Raw genomic sequence first — 26,917 nt, forward strand, 5'->3', positions numbered from 1 at the left:
TATTTTAATTAATACCAATATACAATTATACATACGCTATAGGGAATTAGGGATATACCGAACCGATAAATTATTTTAATGAATACCAATATACGCTATAGGGATATTCCGAACCGATAAATTATTTTAATTAATACCAATAAAAAATGAAGTGACTACAGTCATGCCATGCATGCATTTTGGGCGCCATCTATGATAAGTGTCTGTGAAGCTGCGTACAGACCGGGCCAACGAACGCCCAACGAACGCCAACGGTTATCCCAACGATGGATATTTATCATACATAATACAGGGCAGATTGCAGCAACGAAGATCAGCGAAACCCGTTCGTTGGCGTTCGTTCTGGGTCTGTACGCGGCTTTATGGACTAAAAGCACCTTATAAAAAAAAATGAGTGGTAGAAATATTAACTTTACATTCACGTAGTAGAATCTTCTATCTAAAACTGGCAACACCTGCGTCCGCCATTTGTCTTGCTTGTGTCATTTTTTGTCATGCGCGTTCGACGATGCTACGATTTTCGTGCTCATGAGTGTTTTCAACAGTGAATTTAAACTTTGTTGGTGAAGTGAAAACTTGTGTTGCTCTGTGAGAAACCGGTGCTGAAGTTTCAGTCTAGTGTTTTTGTGTTAAAACAAACTAACACGATGAATAAAACGTGCGCTAGGTGTGAAAAAACAGTTTATCCCACTGAGGAGTTGAAATGTTTGGACAAGGTAAGTTGGATAATTTTCACTCGCATTCCTTGGAAAACTCGCTTCGCTATTCTCATTCATAATTCATATCAATATCGCACTCACTGCGGCGCAGTGTCCCTCGAACTAAACTGCCATTTATGTACTATTCACTCAAATGGTGTTCAAAAGTTAGTACTCATGCTGCATTGGATTGTCCGTATTGCGGCATTATGCATAGGGCCAGTATGAAGTTCGTGACTCACAAATTACACAAATTGGCGGTGATATCATTGCGGGCATCCCATTGCCTTACTTAACATTCATAAAACGGCCTTTTACCCAATTACGGACAGTCTTGATGGTGATCGCGGCCTTGCGACGGTCTATCGATCGTTCAATACGATCTCCGATAGTTGATTACCGTTACCCATGATAACTACAATACAATACACTTTATTTACACTACAAGACTATAATAAAAATAAAACTTATAAACTAAAAAGTTTGTACAAAAAACTGGTCTTATTGCTGAAAGCAGTCTCTACCAGACAACCTTTGGATGGATGAGATAATATGTAGTAGATATATTGAGGCAGCTGTGGTTTCAAAAGTAAATATGTATTTAGCAAACATTATTGTTGAGATAAGGACTTTATTGCACTTGATAACAAACTGTTTTTAGTATAAAACACCACAATACACCTAAATGTTATTTTGTATGGACAATTTTGGGTTTTTATCATTAAGTATCAGATTGCATGGGATTAAATGTTTGTCTGATTTGATTAATGTAATGATTAATACTGCCTTTAGTGCTATCAATATGTGATAGTAAAGTATATCAAATTACATTAGGTACACCTAAAATATCTTCTTCCACATAAGCAACTATTTACATTTGTAAATATTGTGCAAATAGTATTTGAACTCCTCCTCTCCAGTCCAGAAGGCTATCTTAACTACAGATCTACAACATAATTTTATCATTTTCTAAATATGCCCAAACTTTATTGGATATATTTAAACAGTCAATCAACAGTAAAATTCACAGATGATCCGATGAAGTCTTATAGAAGATTATGTTTAGTCCACAAACATTTTGCTCATAAACAGCATCTTAAAACCTTAGTGTTATAAAAAAACTGAATATTAAGTTAAGTCATACAGATATAAAAATGTAGGGCATACTAGAATAATAAAGCAGAGTAATTAACATACAAAAGTAATCTCATCTCATTATTACAACAATAATTATGTAACAGTTGTCTGTAGTATAAAGAAGCATCAGTATTTCACCTTCTATAAAAATAAAACTTGTAAAAGTCCTTTTACTGCTCTTCTACGGTTATACTATCAGTTTTTCTAAAAAAAATATGAAATAGTATTTTATGCTTTGCAATCTTGAAACACAAATTCTCAATATTATTAACTAAAATTGAGCTTTAATTGCATAAACGGTTTAAAACAGAGACACCCTCCAATCAGCTCAATCTTGCTTATTTAGCCAGCAGTTGTTGAGATCCTTAACAAATTGAATGCCGACTACGCAATATTGCGTACACACGTACCAGTGACACGAGGAGGTACCTTCGGCACTAGGGCATGCAATACCGGTAATATTTTCAATACCGGTATTGAGTTCCGGTATTAGAACTCAATACCGGGATCCTGGTATTAATACCGGTATTAGACTTCCTTGTTATAATTGGTATATATTTTGTTTAAAGGTCGTATAGGGCAAAATACAACAAGAAAAAGCAATCAAATTCTGTATTATGTAATATTTTTTACGAGAATTGAGTATTAGAGTTAAAATTTTAGAATGCATGGACACCAAGTAGGTTTCCAAAGGCCAAAAACCGCATGTAACGGTTGAAAACAAGTGCACTTTCATAGTATATAGGAGCACAAGGCTAACTATATCTTAATTGCTTGATTTATAGCCTAAAAAATGTCCGATTCCGGTATTACTTCAATACCGGTATTAACTTTCAATACCGGTATTGAAAAAGCGTGGATTTTGTCCGGGATCCCGGTATTACGCAATACCGGTATTGCGGTATTGCATGCCCTATTCGGCACTCAATGGGTTAAAATATGCCTTGCCAAGTAGTGGGGTGCACAAAACAAGCCTCTTCTCTTGTGACATAATATTAAATTTCGGTTCAAACAATTTGATAGTTTTTAACATTGGCAGCAATCACACTTTTGTACCTTGGCAAACTAACAAACAACCTATTCATTCTTTCGAAAATTGACAGTAGGTTATTTTGACAAAGCATAAAAGTCTAATCGACTTCAGAACTATCAAGTTGTTCGGACTGAACCGTAATTACAGTGCCACAAACTTATCTGTTCCAGTGAGAGCTCACGTAAATGTCTAATATTTCTTAATTCTTTAAGATGTTAAGTTTTCCCGTAATGGTAATTTACCCTTGCGGTTTTAATAAACCCATCTAATCTATATCAATATATAATTTATTAGTAAATAATTAGATATGGACCAATTTAGTGAACTGTCACCGGAACAGATAAGTTTGTCGCACTCTACCTGTTCTTTGCATAAATTTGGCATACCCTGGGTTGCCAGCTGGCAGTGGTAGTGGTAGAGTAATATTATATTATGACAATGGACAAATAATTGTAAAATTTTACATCTAATAAAAAATATTCTATTCTCAGCGACTGTTGCCCAATCCAACTAGCCAATCCTATCTCCATTGTGACAAACCCTAGTAAGCACTGGTTGACTGGTAGAAAATGCTTTTAGCATTAAGTCCACCTAATTGTACATAATTACTTTTGTATATTGTGCAATGAAGAATAAATAAATAAATAAATAAACACGGTGTGCCTTTTGTAGAGTAGAGCGCATCCGAAAGTATGTTACAGAGCTCTTAATTCTGAACAAATTCAATTAAAATGATCATGGGATACTAAAAAATATATTATCTACTCCACATGCATGCGCAAAGTCTCGTGCATGTAAAGAACAAATGTTTGTATGCGAAAGTTTTTTGTGGTGTTCCAAGGTCATTATAACAAAAGTTGTTCAGAATGAAGAGTTCTGTGACCTAATTTCGGATGTGCATCTACCAAAGACTGCACTGTCTGTTATTAGGGTAAATACAACTGTTTATTAGGGTAAATAGAAGAAGCACTCAGTACATTACAGAAATTGTAGAAAGTACTGATGTACTACTGCAACTTCTAAACATTTTTTTTGTGAAAAGCCATTCTCAGTATTAGTATTACAGTGAGAATTTCAGAAAATTACTTAGAGTTAATAAATAGAAGGCCATTTGTAGTAATTAGTCTAGTTAGTGGCTTTATGCTGGCAGACAAATGGTGTTTCATTTAGCAAGCAAATTTATATTATTGAAGGTATCCTACGTTAAGTTAGGATAGGAGAGAAAAAGAAGTTATGAGTGACTACTGACTTCCTTAAACACAAATGCTACCGGGTAGGGTGTATGATGTATAGTTGGGTGTTTTTGTATTGTATGTGCAACAAATCACATGTTGAACTAGCAAACTAAATTCTTGTAATAATAGTATTTAGTCTATGGAAGCGTAGATTTGTACGTAATATTCTCTGCCTTATAATACCTAAATAAGTCTTGTGTGTGCCGCCCGCTCCGCCCGCTTGCGTTGTGGACCTTACAATTACAACATGAAAATTAACCTTATAATCAACATATTTTCATCCAATTGGTCCAGTCGTTGTCCTGTCAGAGTAACAAATATCAATTCCATCCATTCATCCATTATTAGTATTATTAAAAACTTTCGTGCATATAATATTAATAGAATATGTACTTCTCGCTCTGCCTATAAACTACTTACAGTTCCCCAAAATTGATAATGCACATAGAAATCTTCGTCATTGTTCGGCAACGGTCGTATTCCCGAGCGTTAGAAAACTATTATGTATTTAGAGTGGTTAAGTGCATTTTCTTCATGAAATTTTAGTAGAATTATGTAATTGGTGCTAAAAGAGATAATTGATTTATCAGTAACGAAATTTGATTCGATAATTCATAATATTCCATAATATTAAAATTTACTTCGAAAATGTTACAGTAGGTAGGTACTTTTCAAGTGTCCTACTGAAGCTGATGTAAAGATGGATGAAAGAAGGTTTGAATAACACAAGGTTTATATTATAAGGAGAAATGGATTTCAAACACAGGTTTATATTAAAAAATTTAAATCTCAGTTCAAAAGTATTTACAGCACTGATTATTTCACATTAATAAAAATGTTTACATTAAAATCTCAGTTCAAAAGTATTTACAGCGCTGATCATTCACAATAATATTACAATTACAAACTTGGTCTTTTGGGTGTGGCTTTATTGGCAAAGTGAAGTCTATCAATGTGACGTATATTTTATTCTTAAATGTGCCTCATAATATGGCATCGTCAAAAATAATTAAAGTTGAAATTAAATTCACATTTGAAAAAAATAACAAGAACGATGTGTAATTGCAGCTCTTTATAATTCCACAAAAGTAATATTGATCTTGACCTTGAGACCCTTGACTGATCGGTGACAGCCACCGACCGCCCAAATTGTTTTCGATTATGTGTCACATGATATTGACTACTATTTCTTTCGAACAAGGATCAAAATGCAAGTGCTCTTACGATTCAATGATTCGGGTGTTTCCGGGAATACGACAGTTTGCTAAGATTTGCATGCGCATTATTAATATGGGAGAACTGTACTCAGATGATGCTTAAAAGCCTGCTACCGAAAATCGTCAGTCGAGCCATTTATAATTGGCATTAAATCTATCTACACTTTAGAATGTCTATCAAAATACTGGTTAAGTAAGAGGTTTATTGTGAAAGTTAAAAAAACTATTGCCTAAACGAGTTTAACAGTTTAAAGTGATACAATGTATTTTTTATAATCTCTGCTCCAGAAACGAAATAGAACAATGTTTAGTACCTATAAAGTTTTAGAACACTACAATTATTATTAAAAAAATATTTTCTTATTGCATTTCGTACTAGGTAGGTACATACAGGTATTATGTTATAAAGATAATATATAGTAACTACCTACAGCTTGTGTAAATATAATGTAGGAAATGATTTTTTGTTTTATTACGTTATTTGTACTCATAGTAAAATAAAATATGAACAAAAAATATCTTCAACGGCTTCGTTCTTATGATAATGACGTCAAGCCCACGGCACACTGCGCAACGCGGGCCTTCGATTACGAACGCAATTTTAGCGCTCTCTCTCAGCGGGTTCCGTGGTGTAGTGGTTATCACATCTGCTTTACACGCAGAAGGCCGCCAGTTCGATCCTGGCCGGAATCACACTTTTGGTGTTTATATTTTTATTTTTTCTATTTATTTCTACCCGTATTATAATTTAATAAACTGTAATACACTCTACTTTAAACTTTCCAGTTTGAATTGGGGTCGGATAATCCAATTTCGCATTTGCTACGGCACTTATTTCTGGCCCTTATCCAATGCAGTGAACATATTATGCGGGCTAATAATTTAATTTTATTAAGTCATCCGCATTGGGACATATTTTCTATAGATACCTGGGTGTCTTTCTGTGACAAATATAAGCTTTGTAATAAAGTCCTTCCTTGCGGGGTAGGCAAAAGAACATTTCTGTACTCAATTTACATCAGTGTTATGTTAACAGGAGGCCTTGTATAGTATTGAGTGGTATTAGAGTCTAATACAACTCCTATTGCTAAATTGTATGCTTTCTCATTGCATACCTGTTGGTTACAAGTTTTCAGACACACCTAAGAACCGAGAGCAAATTATAATACCTATACTGTAACAGTAACAACAACTGTAACACATATTTGTGTTCTTTATGGATTAATTAATAAATAGACATTTCCCAGGAAGGTTTGAATGGTAATTGGTATGTGGTTTCACTAAGATTTTTTATTTTCATCATAAGTACGTCTATTATATACAGGGTGGCCCAAAGAGTGACGTCCAAAGGAAAATGTTTGATTCCTTAGGTCAAGGGGTAGCCAAATCACCCCTATGTATGTTCAGCAATTTTTAGTAGTTTAGGAGTTATGATTTTTTTTCCAATTTTTCTACGAAAATCGACCTCAGTGGATTAATTATGTTTTATTATTTTTTGGATAACTTTTTTAAAGCATTTTTTATTTTTGTGTCATCCTCTTAAGTTGTTCTTTTAACCATAAAAGTTTCAGCTTCCTAGCTGTAATGTAAGTTAGTTATTTTTTTATCGAAAGTTCGAATTAGATCATCGAGCTAGGCTGCTCTGAATTTTCTACTTGAAATTAAAAATCGAAAAAGATATTCTCATGGTGCCTTATTAATTTTAAAAACTCCGCAAGGTTCCAAAATTACATAAAAATAAAAAAAACTATTGCTTAATAGGGTATTATTTGCAGAAAAAAGCCTTCAAAGGTACCTGGGTGGAAATTACGTAATTAGTAAATTGTTTCAGAAAGTTGAAATATTCCTGTTATGTCAATACTAAGGACTAATTAAGTTAGAAAATGTATCAAATTAAAGGGAAAATTAAATAATTTACTTTTTTAAAAATTTAAGTTACATTTTTGAATGTAAATTCTTAGAAAAATGTTTTAGTCTGAGTAGTAAGATTTATGAGATAATTTTAATATTAATAATAAGTAAATAAACTCTAATAATTATTTTACACATTTACTCACAATAAATTTTCAAAATGGCGACCTCCCATAGCAATACACAACCTACATCTACGCAAGGAATTTTCTTTAAGTCAAAAAAGTGACAAATGTAAAAAATATGACATTTGTCAAAAGGTTAAACATGTAAAAAAAAGTACCTTTTCTCAAAAATGTGACATCTGTCAAAAAGTTACATCTGAATGAAACAGAGAAGCGTATAGGGGACTTAAAGAAAATTTCTTGCGTAGATGTAGGTTGTTTATTGCTATGGGAGGTCGCCATTTTGAAAATTTATTGTGAGTAAATGTGTTAAATAATTATTAGAGTTTATTTACTTATTATTAATAATAAAATTATCTCATAAATCTTACTACTCAGACTAAAACATTTTTCTGAGAATTTACATTCAAAAATGTAACTTAAATTTTAAAAAAAGTAAATTATTTAATTTTCCCTTTAATTTGATACATTTTCTAACTTAATTAGTCCTTAGTATTGACATAACAGGAATATTTCAACTTTCTGAAACAATTTACTAATTACGTAATTTCCACCCAGGTACCTTTGAAGGCTTTTTTCTGCAAATAATACCCTATTAAGCAATAGTTTTTTTTATTTTTATGTAATTTTGGAACCTTGCGGAGTTTTTAAAATTAATAAGGCACCATGAGAATATCTTTTTCGATTTTTAATTTCAAGTAGAAAATTCAGAGCAGCCTAGCTCGATGATCTAATTCGAACTTTCGATAAAAAAATAACTAACTTACATTACAGCTAGGAAGCTGAAACTTTTATGGTTAAAAGAACAACTTAAGAGGATGACACAAAAATAAAAAATGCTTTAAAAAAGTTATCCAAAAAATAATAAAACATAATTAATCCACTGAGGTCGATTTTCGTAGAAAAATTGGAAAAAAAATCATAACTCCTAAACTACTAAAAATTGCTGAACATACATGGGGGTGATTTGGCTACCCCTTGACCTAAGGAATTAAACATTTTCCTTTGGACGTCACTCTTTGGGCCACCCTGTATATACTTATCTATTTTGTTATCTTTCAGATATTATAATATATGTTTTATTGTAGTATAAATTTATCTGCCGAAGAGCTGTCAGGCTAGACAGGCGTTAGACGAGTTCTCGAGTAGAGACCATGAACAGGCAAACATGCCTAACGTGGGACGCCCTCCAGCCCAACAGAGCTTAGACCGGTAGAGTAGTTTTTGCTAGTGAGTTTTGGCCCGCTTTGGAGAGGCATCTATCCAGCAGTGGACGTTTACATGCTGATGACAAATTAATGCACCCATACACATATTATATGGCTGTACTTACGTACATTGTGTAATGTATAATGCATTGTATACTATTACACCTATTCACTTTCACAGTTGATTAGCGAAGTAGCTGCGCGCATACTAATACTAATAGCGAATATAATAACACACCTATTTGTGCACTATGCGCAATCATCATAATAGATCACTTATGAGGTTCGTTTGATGTTTACTTCTTACTGTGTTTTGTGAAGATTCCAAGCTTAGGGAGGGAGTTTAGACCTTGGGGATATGCAATAAGGTTACATTCGGAAGATGCAGGTACTTATATGCCCACAGATAATAGAATAGAGAATTGAAGGACATAAAGGAAGATAGGAGACTGCAGCAGACTGCTTCTCACCACCTCTCGTCACCAATTGGTTTCGATGTATTTCTTGTATAGCACGTGACGTCACCAATGGTTTCTATGTATTTCTTGGGTGATCCACACTGCCGTGATATGATAATTTGATAAAAACAACCGCGGTAATGGACGTTAATCGTAGGTGTAATCTGATCAATAAAGAAATGATTTAAAGGTTTATTATTCATTGTTTAATATCATCAATTACGTGGTAAGCATATCACGGTAGTGTGGCCCCAGCATAATTGATTCATTTGGCAGCCAACTACATGGAAACCATGAAGTTAAAGTTGAGTTTATTAAATTCCTATCGCTACACGAGGATGCACTAGATCGATGCAAATAAATTATTTCAGCGTCCAACACTCATACATATATACGTGTAAAGCTTGGCATTATTATAATTGGATACTTACCATTTATTTCCCAAAATACAACATAACGTAATCTAATAGGAAGGTAATTGACGCAATTAATTTTCAAACTAATTAATCAACTAATCATTTATCAAGAGGAAGCGTGGCGTGACACATGGCAATCTAGACCGATACTAGTACGGATCGATATAGTTTTTGGCCGTTTTAGGGAAAGTGTGAAGTTATGTTTTCATTAGGAGGTTGGCAACCTTGATTTTTTTGCGTATTTTATTATAAGTGCTGTTAAGGAGTCTACACACCAAACCCGCCGACCCGCCGACACAGCCCGGCGGCTTGGTGTCGCCGACCCAAACCCGCCAACCCGCCAACATGTGTCATGGGGCTGTGTCGGTGAGTTAGTCGGCGGCAAGAAATCAGTACAACTTTTTTAGTTAGTGATTGCAGTGTGTACGAACGTGGAGTGTCGGCGGGCAACTAGGCGTGCGCGTACGCAAGTCGCCGGCCATGCCGCCGACTTGCACGCGCGGGTACGAGTCGCCGGCATGATTCTTGAAACAAAGTCGCCGACACCAAGCCGCCGGGCTGTGTCGGCGGGTCGGCGGGTTTGGTGTGTAGACTCCTTTACGTATTAAGTTGTCAAACTTTAGTAATCTCTGCCCGAGTCCGCGTTGTTCTACGAGTATGTCTGCTATAATCAAGCTGTCAATTTAGTTTGCTGACTTTGGCAATAAGCAACATTTCAGTGTTTGAGGAGAGACGTGGAAGATAACCATGTCCTGCTGACAGTGTGTGTTTAAAGATAAAGAAACATTTATTTGACATACTGATAACAACAAAAAAATATAGAAAATAATACTATAGAAAAAATACACAATAAAAATAACGAATTTCTGGTCTAGAACGTCAAAAAGGCTCCAGCCCAGCATGTGCTGTACAGTTAAAGTTTGTGATAGTAATCTTGTTTAAAGCTATAATCCGAGCAGGCTAGATTTCGTCCCCCCTAAAGTGCGTCGTGTCCGTTCAGGCGGCACAGAAGTCATTGTGCTAAGTCCGATTGTGGAGCGTGACGGCACACGGGGTGACCACGCTGCCGAGGTTTCCACGGGACAGTGTTGGACATAGGTTTTCTTGCTTGATTGATAGCAAATAGGACACCTTAAAAGGGCCAGCTGAAAACATGCACTGTGGCCTTATTGTCTACAGCACATAAGGCTGGTGCCTTTTTGACGCTCTGGACAGCGACCTTTTATGTTATTCTGGTTCTATTTATTTATCGTATAGCTTCACTGGTCACATAAAATAATATTAAAATAAGAATTTATATAAGTCACTAATAACTGTTGTGTATTTAGGTATATAAATATTTCCTGTATTTCTTGTTGTCAGTGTGTCAAATGTATCTTTAAGTTTATCAAATCTTGAAAAAATATCTCATTAAGAAAACCAATATAAAAACCAGCCACTATTCACTATTTGGATAAGCAAATTACGTAACCTGACTAAGGCTGTTTTTAATAGCGTGCGGATTTCATGAAGCATACGGGTTCACGCCATTTTCTCGCGTCCGGCGTGCGTATTTCACGCATTGCAATAGATAGTTTTATGAAAATAACACTTGAGGGCAAGCCCACGTGCGTATTAAAAACACCCTGAAGTCCTTCTTCTTAACAGTGTCCCGCAATATTCACAAAGAATGGCCACCCTACCCAGACTTGGTCGAGCCCGCTGTTATTATTGATTTAATAATTCAATTTGGAGGAGTCGAGGCCTCTGTCCAATTCCACGCATTGTGCAATGTACATACTTGCACAACTGTATCTCTACAATAATGCTGTATAGCCAAGCAAGAGAGGAAAAGTGTAAACATCTTGGCAATCTTAGCATAAGATAAAGATAAAATAGGTACGTACTATTTATTGAATCAGTTTCACAAACATAGAAAAGAAATAGTACAATCGGCGGCCTTATTACTAAAAGTAATCTCTTTTATAGTATGCACATAGGCCGTAAAGGTAAGTAGTAAATAATGCTATAATAATATAATATACTCTCAGTGACTAGCACTGACTAGCTTAAAAAGGCTTTGAAAAAGGTTGTTGTATGTGTTGTTAAAAGATCATTGGCCAGATGGTCTGATGACATTGCAAGGACATATAATACATTATCGTTTTTACTTACTTGGGTGTGGTTGTGGTAGACACAGTAAATATATTTTATGAAGTAAAAGGTTGTCAAGTAGATATAACTATAAGCGATAAGGCCGCCTTTTCGTACCATTTTGTTTTTAACTTCTTGTTGACATAATTTTTTGGTGCAAATAAACTTCATTAAACACACCTAGTATCTCACCTATTAAATTAACATAATAAACTGGATAGGAATATGATTTCAGATTGAATAAAATGTGAACATTTAGCCTAAACTAGACTTGACAAAGGAAGTGTAGCAGACTCTAGTAACCTGTTCTTAAAATATTCAGGCTGTTGCATAAATGTTATAGTAAGCCAAAAGGGAGTGACTCAGTCAGGGGTTATAATATTATATTATATTCTTAGAGGGGGTGAAGTTACTGTACGAGTGGAACCTCGTACATATCCCCTTATTTTCAGCTCTGTAAGCCTAGATATGGGGTACTTTTCGTCAACTTTTATAATATTATGAATTTTGTGTAAAAAAATTGTGCTATTTTTATACGTTTGTAACACCCCGCATGCATGAAAATGAACTTATAACACTCCAATTTTTTCGACTGCATATAACATCAGCGTGTAAAACCACATACCAGCAGACTCAAAGATGGTGCAAGTTTTACCTACTTAACTACTTAAAACGATCTTAAAATAAACTCGCAGTCAGATGTGAGTTTATGAAACAGCTGCGAGTCTTAACTGTTCGCGACCTGGTTACAGATGGCGCCTCTAAGGTCGATCCGGGACCGATTGCACCGTTCTGTAAACCTCGGTTAAATAACGTGTAGTTTAAACAATCATTACACATTCATTATCATTTACTACTTATACTTTAATTTAATCACTTGTTTAAAACTGACCCCGTTTTAATTACCTAACGACATGTATCATGAACTTAACGCTTATAGCCTCATTAGTTATCCGACGGTTTAGTTTAATGAAATTAAACCATCGCTCAATCTTATCTGGTGAAACCCGGCCGTACCGTTAGCTATTTAGTTTTGCTAGCCTCTGAGGCTTGGAGGTTAACCGGCGTGAGTACAAGATTATGGTACTAGGTTCCTTTTATTTAGTTCCTCCGAGTGGTTTGATAATAATTAATTTTATGTGTTTGTTTACATTATGTTTTCTATATTTATTTATTTTTATTTATTTATTCTTCATTGCACAATATACAAAAGTAATTATGTACAATTAGGTGGACTTAATGCTAAAAGCATTTTCTATCAGTCAACCTGCAGGAGGTACAGGGAGTAAAATTGTATGGGAGTGTAAAAAAAAAAGAACTTAGTTAAGACAATTTTAGCAAAGAAAACTAAATATGTACTACTTAAATATAATATCCTTCAACAAATTATACTTATACAATATACTAATAGATAATATATCTATACTTATATAAAAAATAATTATGATGAGTGCAATTATAAAATGCGACCGGTTTAATACACTGGCTAAAGTACGTAGAACCCAAGTTCCAATAATAATAATATTCCAGGACAAAAACAAAAACCTGCCCATATACAAGTCGTATTTATCAAGCTAGGTGACACCCTAGCTTCCTAGACAGCCGTATACGTCAAATTCAATTTCTCCAGCCGTTTTCCTCCCATCCCTTAAATTAAAACCTTTAAGTGCATAAAATAAGTTAGTAGGATATTCATAAACATAAACATAATTTTATTGTGCAATAAAAAACTTAACTTAAATGGTGACGCCCTGACTCCTAAACTAGGAGCACCTGTATGTCAGGAGTCAGTGCCTTCCCAGAAATTGTACAGAAGTTTTGACGCTCTATGAATAATTAATTTATATGTTAACTAAACAATTTAACAAAGTATATTGTTAGTTTAATTATAATTAACATGCATTCATGCAAAATTAAATAAAAAGTAATGTAATCTCATTTTGACAATATTTTGTGGTAGGTATAACAATAATTTGCGATTGTATGTAATGTAGGTATATGTAATTATCTTTACTTTAATTATAGGTAAGAACAACAGCACTCTCTATAAAATTATACATAACAAAACAAACTAACAGTTCTGAGCTTTTCTAAGTGAGTACAAGAAATTACTTAAATATGTATACAATATAAGTATGCAAAGAAGTTAAACAAGCACGACACTACAACTTCTTGCTTATTAGATTCTCGAGACCGTCATAGTCAAACGTCCGCAGCCACTCGATTAATATGTTTTTTATTGCATTGTTACTAGCTGTCTTCACCTTGTATATGTCGCAGGCATGTGGTTTAATCTCCTGTTTGATTGAACCGCTAGCCCGTTCATTGGATGACGCTGCTTAGTTGTATGACTAGGCCGAATGTTGATTGCACAAGCGTCACAAAACGTCCAACTACTTAGCTGACTTAAAATCAGTCAGGTGGTGAACAAAACAAATATGGCGTCTAACAGCTAACAGCTGACACAAAAAGCACCTATATTGTTAGTTTTTTGCAAATAAATTAGCTTTAAAGTGCGTTATTTGTGTTAAAATAGTGTGACAATATGGATTTACCCATTATTAAGCCGCGGGCGGATAGTTTCAAAGAAAAAATTGTGGTGTAACTGGATAATTATAAACAACAATATGAAGGTACGTTTATTGTTATTGTTTAGTTAATTTGTGAGATAAGAGCTTTGTAACATAGTCTTTTTGTTGACTCTTGTCTGGTCATGTTCACCCTAACCAGACATTACAAAGTTGCTATACCATATCCCATTCAACGACTCCGCTGAATGACGTTCAGTCAAGACGTCGAACGTTACAATCAACGACTTGACGAGTTGTCCTTTAGTCATACAACTGAATAGCGCCATCCAATGAACGGGCTAGTGGTTCAATCAAACAGGAGATTAAACCAGATGCCTGCGACATATATAGAGTTAAATATATTGTAAATAGTGGGGGCTAGGTAAGAGTAGTGTCGCTTGGCAAAAGCACTTTTTGCCCCGGGTACTGGACATCTATCAACTCTTCGTCTATTGGGGGGCAAGAATGGGACGTCTAATCTGTGATATCTTCGCAGACATTGATACACAAAAAGTTTTCGAACACTTAGTACATTAGCTTTTTCATACAAAGTAGTAGTGGAATGTTGAAAAGGCAGGAAAAGAAGAACTTTAAGTATCGCACGTTGAGCGCGTTCAATTTGTATGAGGTGAGTTTTACATGCTCCACCCCAGGCATTTATTCCGTAGCTTATTACACACTGGCAGAGAGCTGTATAGGTTTGAAGGAGAAGGTTGTTATCGGCAACTAAGCGTAGGGCTTTGAAAACGTATATTAGTTTACGGATTCTCTTACTCAACGCATTTATTTGTGGAAGCCATTTGAGTTTGTCGTCAATAATGATTCCTAAGTATTTTATTTTACTACTTTTGGCCAGTGTGGGACATTGGCAGATATGATTAACGGTTCGGTTTCTATTGCAAGGGTATACATGAACCTTCACAGCAAATTCATCAGGGGGATTCGATATAGAAGTTTTTCCAAAACTAAGGTACTTGGTCTTCGATGCATTGAGACTCAGCAAATTTTTAGACATGTTCAATTCAATTCAGGATTCCTTTTTTGGAAACTTTTAGACATGTCGCACTATAGAAAGATACGTTTGTTTTAACCGCTCGCTGTCGTTTGAACAACGGACAAAATGAAGCGAAGATAAGAGATAATTAAAAGCAGAGATTGCCGAGTGAACTAATTTAGATAACGATTGCCACTGGTGTCTGTTTTAATAGTCTAACCGAAGCGTAAGTAGTTCAAAAAAACCGACAGTAACTTGACAAATACTCTTCTATAACAAGATAACTATATTTTAATACGAACTAGACGACCGAATGGCGTAGTGGTTAGCAGTGGCGGCTGCACCTTAAGTGCGCCCGTGCAACGCACTACCATTTAAAAACCTTCTGAATATGTACCTTCCTTCTTCCTATAGCATACTAGGTATATCTAAAAAAAACTCCACAAAAAATACCAATATAACAACCGTAATACCTACCCTAAACAGAAATTACATACATCTGATTATCGTCATGAGTTAAATGAAATCGAGCTGGCCTATTTTGATTTCTACTGCGAGAGAATTAGATCTTATTTTTGCTTAAACAAAAACAGCCTCGTGCGCTCGGATTGTCGCACGGCGCGAGCTCATACATATAGTATGAAACAGGACGGAAATCGCCCGGCGCGTGAGACGGAAGATGCTCAGTACAAACTGTATGCAGTTCTAGGATAAATCCGTGCGCCGCACGCGACCGGAAATTTCCGAAAAAATACGAATGACGCCACGGGACTCGGGACTCGTAAGGGGCGGGCGGTGGCCTTGACCGGTGGCGTGACCTACGAACGATGCACATGTCATGCATGTCATTGTCAGTTTCACCTTTCGCGCGCGAATACGTAATTAATTTGCTAATTACTTATTAACGAAGAAAGTAGTAAAGATTTCGTGAGTGTGTATGTGTGTGTGTGAGTGAAAATGAGTGCAAAATACAATATTGACTTCATAAAAAGCAATAGGACATTGCAAAATAGACTGGACATTAAATCTGCTGGGCCGCCTCGGCCTTTAGTGCAAAACAAAAAATGAAACTTATAATATAAGTACCTACCTGAATTTTCAAAAGTGAAATGTTCAATAAAACGAAATGCTTATGTGGATGTGAGAGACTAAATGCTTTATTTTGCTTTCCGTGTGTTGTTTTCGTTTCGGCGGAGAAGCTATTTCGCGTCAATAATAATAAGGTAAAATATACTTATAATTTTTTTACTTCTAATTGTAATAGTTAATCTATTTTTCTCCAAAAAATTACTAAACCCATAAAGTGCACCACCGGGTATCTGAGGCACCAGCCGCCACTGGTGGTTAGTGACCTGACTACTGAGCCGATGGTCCCGGGTTCGATTCCCGGCTGGGGCAGATATTTGTTTAAACACAGATATTTGTTCTCGGGTCTTGGATGTGCCCGTAACAAGGCAATAGGCCCGCCCCCTATTACATTGGGACTAACATAACACTCTGGCGAAAAGTGGGTGCAGCAATGCACCTCTGCCTACCCCGCAAGGGAGTACATTAGTACAAGGCGTGAGTGCGTGTTTTTTTTTTTTTTTTTTAGATGGAGTGTCAGTGCAAAAGAAACGTTTCGACAAAACACCCTATACCCCTAGTATACTGAGTTAGTCTGAGTAAAAAAATTGGATTTAAATACAATTTGAAATACTTAGTTAGCGTTTGATAAAAGTTCCCCTAAAGCTAGACTTGCCACCATGGAGAAAGGTTTTATTATTTCTTCTTATTCTTATTAGTCGTCTTATATTATGAAAATTCATCAATGTCGTAATTTTACACTTAGGGCGGGTAAACATGAATAAAAACCCGGAAAATGATTGTAATAAAACCGATGATGATGACTTGATGACCTAATCTCGTCATGCAATGTTCAGAGTCACCCCACGATGATAATAATATAATAATAATACACGCACTCACGCCTTGTACTAATGTACTCCCTTGCGGGGTAGGCAGAGGTGCATTGCTGCACCCACTTTTCGCCAGAGTGTTATGTTAGTCCCAATGTAATAGGGGGCGGGCCTATTGCCATTTTACGGGCACATCCAAGACCCGAGAACAAATATCTGTGTTTAAACAAATATCTGCCCCAGCCGGGAATCGAACCCGGGACCATCGGCACAGTAGTCAGGTCACTAACCACTACGCCATTCGGTCGTCACGATGACTATATCATAGATCTACGCGTACGAGTTTCGAGAAATAATTGAAATACCACACCAGAGCTATGATTAAAGGAAGCGTGCGTTGTACACCTAGGGTGGTATTTTGTTGCTGTGGCATTACAATTGGGAAAATAAATATTAATTCATCATAGTGACCCATTTTCATTATGGGGCAAAACTGATCGTCGAAAACAGCTTTTTCATGATCAACACTCATGAAGATTTTAGAGTTGGTCCATGAATCAGCTATATCATTTTTTCATGATTTCAGAGTTTGTTATACTACTATAAATGTTGCTGTGTATGACGGGTACAGTTATACAGGGTGATTGGTAAGTCGATGTATTCCTTTAAATGGGTTGTAGTCGAAGGCATTTCCAGTCGATTGAACCCCATAATGCATTATCCGAAAGTTCTTCTGAGTTATTTAAGTTTTTTTTACAATTTTGCCAAAATTTATGTTTAAAAGCCAAATATTAAAAAAACTAACCATTTTATTAATACTTTTTTGATTGTTTTGCATCAGTGACATCCTAGTCAAATAATTATAATCATTAAATGCGCAATATTCAACTTAATTTAGACACAGTGCTTCAAAATAACTGAAACATTAAGAAAATGTTTCAAAAGTAAAAAAGAATTTTATCTGAAAATTTTTCAGGCGCTGTATATTATATTAACTGGAGACTCACTGATAAAATTCCAGCCCTGTATATTACGGCAGCTCTATTAGTATTTCTGCTATAAGTCTCATTTCGGTGAGTCATTGACGACACGTTTGAGGGACCGTCAGGTATGCGGGAAAATGTGGGCGGGGCCAAGGGCTTAGTCTTGTGTTATAGGTCCTTGTACAGTTTGTACACTCACGAATAATGCAAATGTTCCACAGTTAAATATAATAATAATAATAATAAATATAGCATTTATTTCCAAAAGCAAATGAAACCTACTACATAAATACTCGATTCTATAGTAAAAACTAAACACATAACCTTTTTTAACAAGGACAGTAACTAGACTTAACATTTAATAAGAGTTATAAAATAGGTAAGTAGGTACTTCAGTTTAGTTATTAATGTTCTGATGCGTTGCTCTGGCAGGCTTTTCTGGCATCCCTTTCCTTATGTGTCACAATCACAAATTAACCCCCTAATTAGGTCATTGTATAATATATGGATCTATGGATCCCACGTTGTTTTGAAATTTTGCCTCTTGAGTTAAGGGCGAAAACCAATGAAATAATTTGAGAAGCCATGGCCGTTTAAGGGTTAATTTAAATAAAGAGAATAGTTTACTGGAGCAAGACTAGGACTCTATACATATCCTGGCTCACATAGCTGACGTGGAACGCGAGCAAAACGCTAGCAGCCCCACATAAGAGGTATTTTGTCGTGTAAAAACTTCGAAACGGACTTTCCCACGCGGGCTTATTAGCCGGTGCAAGGGAAACACCTCCTAGAGGTGGTCACTGGCACGCCGTAATGATGGTTTGACCAATGTGTAATTAGAATGGGCTTGTCTTTGATTGTTTATGTTTAAACCGACCGTAGAAGGGAGTTGTAAGATTAACAAGTGTATTAGTAGACGCATTCCAATAATGTATATAGATTTATTTATAATTACTTAATTATGTCTTTCTTTTTCTTCCTAGCCTTTTTCTTATTTATGGTCGGCTTTGTGCGTTGTGCCACTTTACCCTATCCTCTGTTCTCGCCGCATCTATGTATTTTCACTCTGCTGGATCTTATTATTACTCAGGTACTGATTCAGCTGCCTAAATTCTTCATAACACACCAAACGTAAACGTTACATTATTGTACCTAACCACATGATACATAGAACGCGATCTTTCATAAATGGAAGTGAAAGTTCTCACATAAGGCCTCAGCCTCTGTATGCCCCTTATAGGGAGTACAAAACGGAAATAGAAAGAAACACTATTAACTTATTACAAAGCTATAAAACCATATCGAGGCAGTAATGGCTGCTTTACTAATAGGCGGTGCTTAGAACCTTACGTCCTAATAGGTAGGTTTCATTGCCATTCGTGGCAGTTTTTCCACAATATACCGTCATAAGTAGGGTATTCAGGAGTACGTATATTAAGGCGATCCGCCCACTGCATGAGAGTCGAGGCAGCGTCGCGGCGGTGGCGACAAAGAAGCGCCTTCTCTATGTTATCTATATGCGAGCCCAGTTCGCCGCTCACTGCTATAGTCGAGTCGGAGGCGCGAGTGAGGTGAAGGCGAGGCGAGAGCGGGTCATTCTAAATGAGGAATGATTCCCTGCGCTTTAAAGCCGTCACGACTCTATCGCGACGCCGTGTCGACTCCGCCTCGACTATAGCAGTGAGCGGAACGCCTAAAATCCACACATCTAATACGCACTCATGCACGTACATAAATCCACTGCAAGCCTCCCCCAAGACTGGAAGATGGATGCCTTAATGATGAGATATCACCCAACACAACACAAACATTGGGTGTTAAATGATTGTGTTGTGTTGCTCCCAATACCCGAGAATACAATACTAAACAAACACTAACACAATAGGTTGCTGTCAAGCAAAGCGCCAAAAATGCACCAGCTCATGATGTGCTGCGGAGCCTATGTACAATCAGGCCACAGCGCTGGTTTTCAACTGGCCCTTATACTCGGCTACTGGCTCGAGTACTGCGGCGTTAGCTTCAGCGGCTAGATCCACTCCTCCATGAATCCCTGATGTCAGACTTATGTCTGGCTGACGGTATAGTGCCTGTAGAATGTATTTAAATATATCACGTAGTTTAAAAAAGCGGGTTGCTTGGCCCTATTACTATGTTACTCACCTGTCATGTCTCCCTGTTTCAGACGTGGCACAAGGGCTGCTTCAAGTGCCAGGAGTGCGGCATGACGCTCAACATGCGGACCTACAAGGGTTACGGGAAGCTGCCCTACTGCGAATCGTAAGTAAAAGAGAGGTGTTGTAGGTTTTTATGTCTGTCCGTACGTATATTTGTCATGACGCTCAACATACGGACCTACAAGGGTTACGGGAAGCTGCCCTACTGCGAATCCTGAGAACCCTTTTAAACCAGCCGGGTAGAAAAGAGAGGTGTTTTTATTAAAATAATATTTATCATAAGGTGAACTTTAATACTAGTAGCATTCTCTACGGTAACCTTTGATGATGTCGATAAAGTGATTGGTAGTCAGATACACAGACCTGTATTTGAGTAGACAACGCAAGTGCATGTACTTCGCGTGTAAAAAGGGAGTGAAATTATCTTCCTTTAGCGCAGTGTCATTAGGGACGTTCCTAAACTAAATCGTTCAAGTGACGTGACTGACGTGACAGTAGGTATAAAAATAATGGCACGCTTGGTTTCTATACAAGGAATGAGACAAGCGTTGTCTATTCAAATTAGTGGAGGTTAATATAACATATAGCTAAAAAACATAGCAAGTGATTTGCTCGCAACGAATAGCATTCGCTTTATGAACGCGCAAATGCTGCTATAATTATAACGCGACGCGCCCTCGCGATCTTAGCTCGCAAAATTGGACAGCGTCTGCCCGCGGCCGTTGCCACGACGCTACTGCTAGAAATAGCGGAGCGGCTCCGCTATTTCTCGCAGCCGCGAGACGTGGCGCGCGATAACCGCGCAGGCGATATTCACTTGCTTTGTAGCGTCACGCTCTCTCAACGGTGCAACGTCGCGCGACTCGCGTGTGAGAGAGCGAGACGCTGCGAAGCTACAAGCTTCACTACGCAATAGCGCTCCGCTATCTGCTGAAATTAGCTCCGCAGTCGCGATTTGGCAACGGCCACGGGTGGCCGCTATGCTAATTGTGCCTCGCGCAACGTTACGAATTACGATCGCGTTGTTTGTTTTGTTGCATTTGCGTGCTGTAAATAAATATTTGTTAATATACATAATAATAATAAATAGTTTAAATAGTAACGTATTAAAATAGGTATAGTGTTTATTTAGGTTTAGTGTAATATTGAAAATAAATAGTGTTTGTGTAAGTGTAAATAGGTACTTTCTAACGGACAATTTGGTTCTGAGGATAATTTCGTATTTTAAATGTTTTGTGATTGTGTGTGATTGAACTTTGACTGGACAATTTACCTATCTTTACTTTACGTGTGTTTTCGTAAGTGGATGAAACATTGAAAGGATATTACTTTGTGGTTTTAAAGTGTTTTGTGTAAATAGTTATTGCAATTAAAGAACGTTTGACAATAATTCATAAAAATGAAGAGAAACAGTGATGTGCCATTATAGACAGTCCTAAGCCTGTAAAGTATGAAGGAAAGTTCATTGGTTTTTTCATCAATTTTTTTTTATCAATTTTTTTTTTCATCAATTTTTTTTTGCTCTTCAATATCGTTATAACGTAGCGGATTAAATAACCTGCTATAAATGTGTAACCTAGCGTCTGTAGCGTGTTATCAAAATGTAGCCGTTTTTCCCACCACTAATTCAAATACAGGTCTGTGGTCAGATATTTTGCTAGAGGTGTAGGTTTTTGTGTCTGTGTGTTCGTCAGTAGCTGTGTTAGAACACTTAAAAACCTCGTTTTGCCTCATGTAGAGCATGAGGATATCCAATTGTCCACGGAAAATGTAAAAAAATATATCATTGAGTGTAGGATTTGAAATATATTAATGAATAACGTTGAATGAAATAATATACATAGGAATCTACACAATGAGCCAAAATGACTTTTAAAAACTTGTTTTGTTACATTGGCAAATATACAAAACAACTTTAAAATAGAGCCACTGATATATTAAATTATTGATTTAATCACAATGTGTCACACTCATCTTTGACCTTCGCATAAAACGCGAAATAATCTGCATTCCTAGGCATTACGTAAGACCTAAATACATAAAGGATTAATAGAGATGTACCTACCACGGTGGATAAATATATAATAAAACTTAAATTATACTATATTCCTTGAGTAAGTACACTGTACCCCTTTTATATCTCTAGTCCATCCATCCAAAGGTTGTCTGGAAGAGATCGCTATAAGCGATAAGACCGCCTTTTGTACCCTAGTTAAGTGTCTATGTAAAATTGTTAATCATTTCTTGGTGTACAAATAAAGAGTACTCTATCTATCTATCTATCTAAATAATTAAACGATGAAACAACTTATCAGCCAACGAATGATGATTATAATGATGCTTTAAGAGTTTCTTTATTTATTTTTATTTATTTACTTAGAGACAAACAGTCATACATAATTTATCTGTAAACATAACTAGGTAATATATTTTAGACCTATAGTCCCATAAATATAGTAGTTATACAATAATAAGCATAAAATCGAAAAGTACTTAAGTAAGTTAGGCTTAAAATAGTTACATCGGCATCTTATTAATTTTAGTTTATTTCCCTATTTCTTCTCCCCATTTTCCGTGCTTTCCCGAAATCTTCTTATTTTGTCTTTATATATTTATTATTATAACAAATGGTTGATTATCTCTTATAAAAGTTTGTGCTTAAATAAGCCGGCTTAAACAATGACTTAGAATCCATTTCAGTTTTCATGACTTTATAGATAATTATGTAAATTACGTAATCATTTAATCAGATCATAAATAAAACTCCTATACGTAAACACGTCCAAAAAACAGTTTTGTTGGACACCTCCGTATTTTTTTTTCGCCACTTTTATTTCCACACACCTCTATCTATTCCCATCCCTATTGGCCAGGGCCTCAAGTCTGCTAATGAATGGCGGCTCAATGCTGTGTCGTCTGAATGGTTTTTCGACTTTCGGTATCTGTTTTCTCTTGGTTAGTGACTCCCAGTAGTGCAATATGAAACACTTAACACTTATTACTGTTTATTAACGTTAGTTCTTTAAAAAAGATGCAATAAATGTTTCCTAAAACGCAGATAATGAATACCTACAGTGCGAAACCCATGCTGCCGACACACAACTGTGCCGCCATTCTTTAGCAGACTTGGGGCCCAGGTATGCGGGTCGCCCAAGGTGACGTCACACCTCACGCACACACCGACGCGCGCAGTGAAAGTGACATTTACCTGTCTATGTGTGCGTAAGCGCGTGCCGCAACGGACGCAGCGTATTCAGCATTCTTTCTTTAGAACTCATTCAAGTCGGCATCGGCATTGCCGACGCCATTTCTCCACAATCCGTTTGATGCGATACGTAGCATACCGATAGGTGGACGCTTATTATTATTATTTATTGAATTATAGGTACGAATTAATACATAAATGAATACATGCTTACCTTCATACGTCACTCGGTAGGCACATACCGTGCACCGTCTTCGTTAGCTGACGATGATGATGACACCAGTTAAATCAATGCCAGACAAAAATACTTACATAGTATTAGGCTTAGCTACATTCATGAGGCTTCGTGTTGGAGAGTGAAGATTAGTATTATTTACAGTTGTATTTTCATTGGCTTTTACCATATTTACTCATAACATAACCGTGTTTTGTTAATTGGCTGACATCTTTTATTATAGCTTAGTTCGATTAGTCGCGGTCGCAATTAGCTATTCTGTTTGTAGGATGACTTGTTGTTTTATACGTGTTTTGTGGGACTAGACAGGATGGAAAAGTTACAGTGATGAAAGTATTAGTATAATAAAATGTATCTACTTTCATTACTCTTTTTCGGTAGGATTGTCATAAGAAATACGAATCGTCTGTCCTTATCGTATGTTTTTTTGGCTTCTGTATTCTGGAGGTTTACTCTGTATGCTAACTTGATACGAACGAACGAGAGCTGTTGTGCAATCGGCACGTTTAATAATGAGATAGAGTCGTGGCCCGCTCAGCAGCGGCAGCGCTCCGAATCTTAGTTTTTCGTCATATAGATTGACCCCCGTGTACTAAGTGTAAGCAGGGGTTCCCCTCATCTCGCCTAATCTTAATTACCCAAAACTCGTTTCGCATAACTCGTATGGTCTAAACTTTTTGGGCCGAATAATCTCTTTGCCAATTCTTATGTGGCGAAAGACTCGTTTCGCCTAAAACTCTTTTGGCACTATCTTGTAACAAATAAGTCTTGTTTCTCCTAATTATTATCTTAATAAATAATATAATTATAAAGTAGGTATGTAGTAAAATTTACAAATTATGGTATTCTCTCCTACATCCCGAAAATCACAACATTGCATGATCAAAATTATCGATACAAGTGGACAAATATATAAATATACACTTTTATCTTATAATGTCCTCCTAGCCGAATTTCGACCACGGCGGCCAATCTCAATTGAGATCAGCCATCTACGCAGGAGTAGATTATAGTGCCCAAGTGTGTGCGCAGTACACAGGAGTACTCTCTGTTCCATCACTCTCATAACCCAATGGGACGGATTGACCGACACGACTGGAGAGAGATAGGCGCAGGACTGACTGCTTTACATGCCCATCCGACAGCATGGATCGTTTCACTGTTTCGGACATCAGGTGATCAGCCTTCTATGTCCTAACCAAACTTGGAACCACAATTTAGAAACACAAATTGATGGTCCCACCCGGGAATCGAACCCGGGACCTCTGGGTCATGAAGCGAAGCTTCTACCACTAGACCACAGAGGCAGTTATCTTATATACACACGCTCACACACATATACACACACACATACACACACACACACACACACACACATTTATACACATCCTTGCATGCTTTTTTATTTTATAAATTTAACGATACTTTTAAATGAATTTGAATTGAATTTAATAATATAATATTAATCATAATTATAATTGTAAAAATCAATAATGTAACTGTAAATTAATGTACAATTCCTTGTTATTCTTCCTGCCTGTTGTTCCTTAATACAGGTTTTGTGTAAACCTATCTAGGACGACAGCTAATCCTTAATCAGCTTATGTACATTTTTAAAATAATTCCAACATTAACCATAGTTGTTTTAATTAAGTTAAAATAAACTAACAAACTATTTAACTATCATTGTGCACGTATTTAAAACTGTACTTTAAAGAATTCAATAAATAAATTATTAAATTATTATATAAAATATATATATGACTTTTTACTAAACGAGATTTATGCCATACGATTTTCGGCGAAACGAGACTTTGACCAAACGTCACTATGCAATACGAGATTAGGCAAATAAATGTTAGGCCAAAAAAGGTAGAACCGTAAGCAGACACAACATTCCCAAACATTATATTATACTAAAGGCACGTCCGATGTACGTTACCTAATAACAAAAGTCACGTTTCGAATAAGCAAAAACGTACTTTACGGCCAAGGTCACAGAACACAATACCGGGTGTAGGGCATTGTTTTATGTAAATTGGTGTTTGTGAGAAAATACACCATTGTAATAGAATGTTGCTTTGAAGACTTTGAGGTGGATAAATTGGGTGGAGATTGTTCTAATAATAGCGATGTTTAAGCTAACAGGATAATGGCATGTTTTTTTGCGAATTAAACGCATAAAATTGTTATGTTATTTGATTAATTAAAAACACAAACACACTGCCTATAAAAATATAGTCCACTGCAGTACATGGGCCTCCTCCAAGATTAGAGGTTTATTGCCATAATATCATAAAATTTCAATTTAGATCCCAAACTCGAACCCGGATCTTTTGGAAGAGAAGTCAGAGACACTAACCATTGCGCCAAAATATGGAATCTACAGGATGCTGCTCTGATAATCTTCGGAAGATCATTAATTTACGATGTTGTCAAATAAATAATTGCGCAATGCGCAATTTACAGGCGAAACCGATTAAATACTTACACCAACTCACGCGATATTCGTGTTGGTGGCAGAGTAAAATACACTGGAGAGAAATGTTCCAGTGACAATAGCACCAAATTACTTCTAAACGGAAAAGACTAAAAGTTTATATTTTGATCAAATTCTAAATTAAATGTTTTAAAAATTCAGACTTTGTTGTCGACATTTTGTAAGTGGAACTTTTTTAGTGCTAAACATTAAACACTGCCGATCCAAATCCGATAGTAAATAAATAAATAGCTATCAAAATATGCAAGGTGAAGTGCCAGTGGACTGGACATAATATCTGCCTAAGAACCGATAACCGTTGTGGTACAGGAGTTCTCGATTGGAGCCCTCGAACAGGCACCGACTGACGACCTGAGCCGGTATTGGCTGGATGAGAAAGGCCGAGAACCGAGTGCTGTGGCGCTCCTTGAGAGAGGCAGCAGTCTAGCAGTGAATGATTATTGACAGATGATGATGATCTTACTTATTTATTTATATGCAGTATGTCACCATTTCATTCAACCCTCAACTCTCCCATCCGCAGGCACGTGCCCAAAGCGAAACACACGACAATGGCTGAAACACCGGAACTGAAGCGGATAGCCGAGAACACCAAGCTGCAGAGCAACGTTAAGTACCACGCCGACTTCGAGAGGTCCAAGGGGAAGTTCACACAGGTAGAGTTGTCTCTTTCTCGCTTTAGCGGTCCGTGTATTGCTGTCACTGCCTATGAAGGAATGGAATTGGTAGCCGAACGCAGAGTAGCAGGCTAAGAGGCAATCCGAGGGGAAGTTCACACAGGTATCGT

General features: G+C 36.5%; 1 protein-coding gene and 1 non-coding gene across 5 annotated transcripts in view; both read left to right on the forward strand.

Moving 5' to 3' along the window:
* The first annotated feature begins 459 nt into the window (after positions 1–459).
* LOC105389058 (LIM and SH3 domain protein Lasp) overlaps positions 460–26,917 on the forward strand; it is a 31,952-nt gene continuing 5,494 nt past the window's right edge. For 3 of the 4 annotated variants that reach the window (XM_048632385.1, XM_048632425.1, XM_048632464.1), the window contains exons 1-3: positions 460–716; positions 20,199–20,293; positions 26,654–26,786. In XM_048632385.1, coding sequence (XP_048488342.1) covers positions 648–716; positions 20,199–20,293; positions 26,654–26,786 — 297 coding nt within the window. In that variant the 5' untranslated portion in view covers positions 460–647. The remainder of the gene's footprint in view (positions 717–20,198; positions 20,294–26,653; positions 26,787–26,917) is intronic. The other variant, XM_048632520.1, reaches the window with a different exon arrangement.
* Trnav-uac lies at positions 5,941–6,013 on the forward strand. Its single transcript has one exon. It is a non-coding gene; the product is annotated as a tRNA-Val (tRNA).

Source organism: Plutella xylostella, chromosome 2 (genome assembly GCF_932276165.1).
Source record: "Plutella xylostella chromosome 2, ilPluXylo3.1, whole genome shotgun sequence".
Classification (NCBI taxonomy): domain Eukaryota; kingdom Metazoa; phylum Arthropoda; class Insecta; order Lepidoptera; family Plutellidae; genus Plutella; species Plutella xylostella.